Here is an 8,202-nt window from a genome sequence, read left to right on the forward strand (position 1 = left end):
CTGAATATGCGTTCTGTGTGAATGGCTTGGTTTCGGTTTTAACCTAATCAAGATCTTCTACGCATTGAGCTACTATATTTCTCTAATATTTTGAATGAATAACGCAGTAACTGCGCGTCTTGTGGGCTAGACTTATATAACATTAAAATGCAACAACGTCACTTACATCATCACCGCATCTCGTGCGCCACTAATGACGCTCCCAGAACCACACCTAACATTTGATTGTACTATTGTAAATTGTAAATTCGACTAATATTCATTTTTTTTATTCACAATCTCCTCATCACAGGCAGGCACAGCACTCATTTCAGCATGTGTTCGTGTTTGTGTGTGCGGACTGCGTCACTCATAGCACGTGCCTATATCGTGCGCTATATCGAACATTTTTTTCTATCGTTATCGAAGAGGGTGTACCGTCGATAAATATTGATACCGTTTTATCGCCCAGGCCTAATGCTTACCTACAACCCTGTCTCCAGTTTTGATGCCCATCTTCCTCATAGCGGCAGCAAAGAGAGCGACATCACGCCTCAGCTCTCCGAAAGTCACCTTGACGATCTCCTCATTCGCCTCGGCTACAAAAAAAAAAAGGAGGAAAAAAAAAATCTCTTTTAGAAATCTCAAACATGCTATAAAAAGACATGACAGCAAAAAAATAAATAAGTAATAATAATAATCAAAAGTTTGGGGTTGGTAAGGTTTTTTTTTTATATATTTTTGAAAGAAATCCCTTTTTCTCACAAAGGATGCATTTATTTATTTAATTTTTTTAAACTTACTATTGTGAAATATTATTACATTTTAAAATAATTGATTTCTATTTTAATATATTTCAAAATGTAATTTATTTCTGTGATGGAAAAGCTGAATTTTCAACAGCAGTCTCCCATAATCCTTCAGAAATCCCTCTGATATGCTGATTAGGTGCTCAGGAATATTTCTTATTATCAATATTGTTGAATAAACAATTGTGCTGCTTAATACGTTACTGAAAATCATGATACATTACTTTTTCATGATTATTTAATGAATAGAAAGTTTAAAAGAACAGCATTTATTCAAAATATAAATATTTTAAAGATTATAAATGCGACTGACACTTTTGATCAATTTAATACATCCTTGCTTAATAAAACATATTCATTTCTTTAAAAAAATATATTTTGAATGGTACTGTATGTAAAAATGTTGTTGTGTTCATTATTATTAAATCTACCTATCATTAAATCAGTAAATATCAACGCACTAGCTTTAATGAGCAACCAGAGAATTCTTTGCCATCTGTGACTGTGGTGCAGCTGAGATATCGCAGTCAACTCGGGTAATGTTTTTCATTACTGTATGTAATCAGTAAATGAAGTGTTACATTTAATTTGGGCTCCAGAGTCCTATGTAATCTACTTTTTCAGGTAAATGAGCCTCCCTGTTTCACGAAGACACAAACCAATGACGCAGGTACATTTCTGATAGATGCCACTTTGGTAATTACATCCGCTCTTTCCTGGACCGCATCAGGACATCCATCACAACATAAAAGCTCAACTACAGGTGCATCCCGCCCCTACACAGACACTAAACCCCCAAATCAAGTTACAGATAGCATAATTCATTTAGTGTTACATTAGCCAGAGGCCATGCAATGACAGATTCTATCTATACAGATAAAACACATATGCACACAGTGCTGTTGCTATTTTAAAGTAGCCATTTGTGTATAAGGTCAGATAGACAATGGCTCAAGGTGGTCAGCAGAGATGCAGGGTCTTGTTTTGAATTGGGAGACGTTTGTGCGGTATCTGGTCATGGAGATATATTGGTAATAAAATGTGCAATGAAAAGTTTAACATAAAAGATGCAATGGCAACCAGGGTTTGAATGCAGCTGATGCAGTTCTTAGATAAATAATGAAGTTAAAAAAAGATTCGTATTGCTTGAAAGTGCTTAAGGGTGCAGTTTGGGAATGTGGTATGAATCACGGTTAGCTGTTTTCATATGACCTGGATGACTGCCACTGAATTCAGTTCTGCTGATTATGTCAGGACTTCATCAGTGACGTGCAGGTGTCCAGGTCATTCAATGAAACGGAACATAATGCTCACAGCTTCAAATTATGCAGACACTCTGCCTAACGAAGCTTAAAACTTCAGATTTTCCTCATTGTATTCAATAGGGAGAACAAACAGTCAGATAGTTTATTATCACAAAATAAACCAGGCAGGAAGATCAGGATTAACCTGAAAGGGTGTATTTTGCAAAAGTGACCTGCTTATTATTCAGCTACTTACCAAGCAAGTAAATAAATGCATATGAAATATTGATTTGAGATTAAATTATTTCATCATGTGAGATCAAAGAGGCAACGTGCTTACCAGGGACATGGTCATTTATAGCTTATACAAAATGTTGAATGCTGATTGGGTGCCGTGTAATAAACTTGGGTAGTTCAGAAATTGGATGTGACTTACTTGCAGCATAGAGAGCCACTTTGTCCTGGTCTTTGTGTTTGAGCAGGTTCTCTGCATAATTAAGTCTGCTGCCTTTGAACCACTCAGGTACATCGGATATCCTTTTAGACACATCAACCACCTGAAACAGAGAGTGAGCAAAGTCACACATCAGCCAGTCTGATGGAGCACCTTTTAAATTTTTTTATTTTTTTTTGCAAACAACTGTACATCTGTTTGAGACGGTGATATTTTAGTATTGTAAAATAGTATTGTAAGAGTATTTTAGTATAATATTGTTTATGTACTTTTACGGTATTTATTAATATTTTGTATTAGCTTTTATTTTTATATTTATTTTAAGTTTTAGTAATTTTGTTATTTTTTATATTTCTATTTAGCTTCAGTTTATTTTTATTTCAGTTTTAGTTTTAGTAATTTTAGTATTCATTTTAAACTTATTTTATTTCAGTTATTTGCCAATTTTCATTTAAGCTGGTTTGAAAGAAGACATCCTAGCTACCACCCCAGTATTTTGATATGGGCAAGCACCCTTCCCAATTATTAGTTAGTTTAACTACACAAACATACTGCAATCCATGTTGTCATAAAATTAACTAATAAAAGCATTTTTGAGTCAGCAAATAATCAAGACAGAGCATGCAGTAAAATTAGTTTAAGTAGATTGTACATAAATAAAAAGCCATATATAGACTGCAGATTTTGTTGTTTTATTATGTTTTACCCTATGACACTCCTTAAGTAAAACTAAAGCTCTCTCAGACGGAAAAGCCCCAACACACCCTTTCAGCCAGAGATATGATATGAGCTTTAAATATTCCCAGCAGTAGTTCAGACAGTAGTTCTAAATGGTAATAAATTCATAAATGTTTACTAGTTAGGACAAAAGTTATACAAATCATATGTGACTAATGAGTTTGTCCATCATGTCATCTATTGCAGGTACACCTCCGCAGAAATAAGACTGAAAACCAATCACAATGTGACAACGACTACATCATCAGATTTCTTAGTTCAGGTCCACACTAATTATTCATTGTCACGGTGACATCATTTTGTGGCAATGTGAACCTTGGTGCCACTCATTAGAAAACAGGAAATGACAAACAAAAACATAAAACTCTACACATTTAAAATGTCTATACATTTAAATTTGAAAAAAAAAAAGAACAAAAAAAAGAAGTTGCTCAATACAGTATATTTATATATATATAGAGAGAGAGAGAGAGAGAGAGAGAGAGAGAGAGAGAGAGATAGAGAGAGAGAGATATAGATATAGAAGGCCAAAAAAGTGAGGGAAAAAAAACCTACCTCCTCATACATCTTTGAACAGGTGATGCCACAGAATTTCCAAACCTGTGCCCAGAACTCTGGATAACTGTCCACAGACCACTGATACAGGTCATTATAATTAGCTTCAAAACAAAAGAGACGTTTATTGAAAGTACCATTAGACAAAATGCATGCCATTATTTAATTTAGTTTAGAAATGGTGCAACACTACGGATTAATACTGTAATCATAATAGACTTTTATTACATTTGATCTGACCCCTATTTCTTTGTTACTTGTAACAATTGACATGTTTACTGCATAAATTCAGTTTTTTCTTGTATTAAATGAATAGTTACACATATTCAGATTAGTGTTTAACCATTATCAGTTTTATAAATAGATCAATCTTAAATTATTGCAATTTTTCTAATATATTTTTTTTAATATTTACTAGTGTCAATTACAGTTTTCCTAGTATTAATTAAATAGTCACAAGTATAGCCCCTATCTATAAGATACTGGTGTGTAGCCTATACCATTGAAATGAACCATGCTCTTCACTCTTACTATTAAGATTTTCCATTTAACTATAAACTAGTGAGAGAATACTGGAGGAGGTAGCAACAACTACAATACATACTAGCTGAAAGCAAATAGTAGTTATCTAAACCAGTGTTTCCCAACCGGGGTGCCGCAGAGCAGGGGTGCCGTGTAAAAAATATTTTTTTAATATTTTTAAATTGCTAAAATGTTCAAACAAGCATCTATTATATAATATCCATTTCTGATGTCGCCAATAATTAGAGATGCACAGAAATTACGGCTGCCGAAAATTAGTTCACCGAAAATTAGTTTCACTTTCACGTGGCTCTGCGTGTTATCCCGCTCTATGGGTGTGCGCTCCGCTCAGTCGCTCCACTCGTATACCGTTCATGCTCATCGGAACAGCAAAGTCCACTCGAAAAACGAGCCGACAGGAAACATCGATGTAGTACAGTATCGTTTCTGTCTGCAATAGCTCTACTGTGTTGTAACATGATGTGTGGTATATGGGCATCCCTGGTAACGCTGCCCTCTCATTCATTGATCTGCTAACCGCTATGTTATATGTTCTGATAATAATATAGCTTTCTAGGACTAAACATTATTTGGATAATTGGTAAAAAAAAAAAAAAAACGAAATCTCTTAATAGCCCTAACATATATATATATATATATATATGACACATTCTGCAGTTCTTCCCTGCTGTACCGAATATCGATACTTTTCAAAGTATCATATTGAAGTTAGAAATTCAAATATTGTGACAAAATTAATTTTGTAGGGTGCCACAAATTTGTTAAAATTTCCAAAGGGTGCCGCGACTAAAAAAAGGTTGGGAAACACTGATCTAAACAACAGATGTGCATAGCTTCTTTATGCTATTGGGGGTACTAGTAGCAAAATGAATAAAATGAATAATTAATATGTATGTAGGCTACTGTATCTTATGAACAGCAAATGGCGAAACTGAAAAATGTACTAAGCACTATTCAATGACTTACTAATTATTAAGTACTAGTAACATGCAAACAAATACTAGCTCGTTTTATGGGATAAACGTTAAAGCAGTTTTGGCATAGACGAAAATGCTGCCACACCTGCTGAGGTGCACGTACATGATGGCACTATGAAAATATTTACTGAATATGACGGCCAGCCTCTATTCACTCTATACTGTCAGTCGGAATTCCACGTCTGATTTGAAATACTGGTTCGACAACTCATAGCATGCATTGAGATGTGGCACACATTAATGAATGAATGAATGGACATATCTGTCCAGACATCCCATCCTATGAAACTGAAGGAATTAAAGAAAATGGGCCAAAAACTGCATCTGAAAGCATGGTTAGAGAAACTGTTTTTGCTCAAATGTGGCCATGACATAACCCATGACAATCCCAGGATGAGCTATTAATGGGATTAATGCCATAGTACTATGTTTTGTTTTCCTGTGGAATATGGGTGTGTTGTTAGGTGGCATACTATCTGCATTCATTCTAGCCCAGGCTGGCTCTACTCAGTACTCACCCAGATTCAAGCCGAAGTCCCGGTTCACTTGAGTCCGGAATCGGTCCGCTTGGGTGTTTCGTTTAGAGTCCGGGTACCACAGCACCTTCGACTCCATAATCTCCTGGCTCTTGGCCTCCGTGTCTTTAGACATGATCGGATGACACGCGCCGGTATGTCGTAAATAACCTATGAAGACTGCAAGAAATGTACTACGGGAGTTGGACGGACCGATCCGGTGATCGCGTATTGGTGCAGGTCAGACACATGGGTCACTTCCGACCGTCAGCCGCACATAATCAACCAGCAGCAGCGGAAGCCCCGCCTACCACGCAACCGCACACCACCCTGCCAACCGCCATATGTTCTTCCGCTTCTTATGTAGTGCTAGGTTTTTACACAAGTATATGTATGATTCAGAATAATTTTATTTGATAATTAATTTTAATAAAGTTTACCAACATTTGCATTTGTTGGCTTGCCCTGGTGGACGGTTTATCTGTTTCATAATTTCATCTATCGGATAGTGGTGACAAGGAAATCCGACTTATTTCAGGCAATCGATTTTTTTGAACAGTTCATTTCTGAGAAGGAGATTACTGTAATCAACATGTTCTTCATATGTTCGCCCCTGCTACCAAAACTGTTATAAAACTGTAATCGATTCAGTGAGTCCGTGACTAGAGAACCGCTCGGACAGAGTCAGGCCGATTTGCAAACAGAACGGTTTTTGTGAACCGATTCAATAGTTTAAATTGAAAAGATTCGGCTTGTTTACGGATGGGGAGTCTGTATTATTAACTTCATGAACTAAAACGGTTAAGTGACGCCAACTAATAAGGATGATGGGGGGAAAAACAATGGAGCACATATTTATATAATATTTTTATAGTTATTTTGAACTTCAGACTGCATTTACAATACATATAAGGATAAGATATACGTATAGTTCCTATTTTAGAATTCAGAACAATTAAAAGGAACATTGGAGGGTCTCTAAAAGTGTTAAATAAGATCTTGTTCACACTGAATACTGTATATAATGCTCGCTCTTGACCACTGCCATTAATGTTTCTTGGATAAAGCATTACTGTCAGGGTTTGGCGGAAGAATATCTGCCTTCGCCGCAATTAGCATGTCTTTTATTCCATTGGTTCCTAAAGCTGGTCTCACATCAGCCGAGACCGCAGCACAAGAGAAAGTAACATGGACAGACGGAAAAGCGAACCAATCAGAAGTCAGGCAGCCGCTCCGCCAGTTCGACCCACTGAAGCGCCCACCCAGTACAAAAAGGATCATATAGAGGTGTGCCCAATCCCGAGCCTGCAGCATGATCGGATGGGCTAAAAACAGGATAACATGTAAAAGGTGTCTCTGTGCTGTGTTTTCCATACATTTTGTTTGAATTCATGCAGACGATTTGTGTTTTCTAAACATTTTAATACCAGAGGAAGTTTGTATAAGAGCTGCTTAATGTTTTTGCAGAGTCAGCAGCAGTTATTTTCATGGCCCATTTCATCAATATTTATATAACATGTAGGAAATAGTTACAGTTGCTTCATAGACTGGCAGTGTAAACGTGGCTGATTCACATTTAGATGCAACAAAAAGAAAAAGATTATATGATCTGTGCTGCTTGTTTGGTGATGAAACAAAGGAATCAAGTTGAAATCTCTGGAAGCCATTAGACAAGTTTCATAAAAATAAATTCAAAACACACAGCTGGACCTGCAACCCATCTGCTTTTGTTTTCAGTTTATTTCAAATGAATTGCACAGTGCTTTTTACTGTACTCATTGAAAGCAGTTTTACAGAAAACAGAAAAATACAGTAGATAAATAAAAGGAAAATGACAATATCAAGTTTTTCAGTGGCCGCTGATATTTACAAATTACATAGTCATTTTATAGGCTACTTGGCCTATGATGACAAGAATGTCCATCACCATGAAACCACTATTTAGCTTTTTTTTTTTTGGACAGTTTCTATTGTTCTCTATACACAAGCCCACTTCACTTCAATATGCGAACATTCATTCAAACATGCACAAATGTGAATCTAAAAATAAACTGTACTATAAGTACAATTCTAAAATGGAATTTCAGTTTTTTTGGTACTTGATTTGCATCCTGAGCTCTTCACTGACCTAATCTTTACAGATTCAACGTATACTGTATGCCTATTTATTTACATAAACAAATGTGAGATCTACAGGGAATGTTTTTTCCCTCCTCTGTCTGTCTGTCTGTCTTAGTAAGACTGATATGGAGCCCACAAGGGTTAGTGTTAAAGGGGTCATAGGATGCCCATTTTCCACAAGTTGATATGAGTGCTTTTATAAAAGGAATGGGAACGGGGTCATGCCTGCCCCCTCTGGGCGCAACAAATAAAAAAGCAACAATGCAC

The 8,202-nt window shown here is 36.2% G+C and overlaps 1 protein-coding gene across 1 annotated transcript in view; it reads right to left on the reverse strand.

The window, feature by feature from the left end:
• The window catches only part of aacs (acetoacetyl-CoA synthetase), a 38,441-nt gene extending 32,338 nt beyond the window's left edge, over positions 1 to 6,103 (reverse strand). Inside the window, exons 1-4 of the mRNA XM_016465881.1 lie at positions 5,818 to 6,103; positions 3,780 to 3,883; positions 2,469 to 2,589; positions 465 to 578 (exon numbers count right to left, since the gene is read on the reverse strand). Of these exons, the coding sequence (XP_016321367.1) occupies positions 465 to 578; positions 2,469 to 2,589; positions 3,780 to 3,883; positions 5,818 to 5,950 (472 nt within the window). The 5' untranslated portion in view covers positions 5,951 to 6,103. The remainder of the gene's footprint in view (positions 1 to 464; positions 579 to 2,468; positions 2,590 to 3,779; positions 3,884 to 5,817) is intronic.
• Positions 6,104 to 8,202: the final 2,099 nt, after the last annotated feature.

Source organism: Sinocyclocheilus anshuiensis, unplaced genomic scaffold (assembly GCF_001515605.1).
Source record: "Sinocyclocheilus anshuiensis isolate Anshui unplaced genomic scaffold, SAMN03320099.WGS_v1.1 scaffold100, whole genome shotgun sequence".
In the NCBI taxonomy this organism is placed as follows: domain Eukaryota; kingdom Metazoa; phylum Chordata; class Actinopteri; order Cypriniformes; family Cyprinidae; genus Sinocyclocheilus; species Sinocyclocheilus anshuiensis.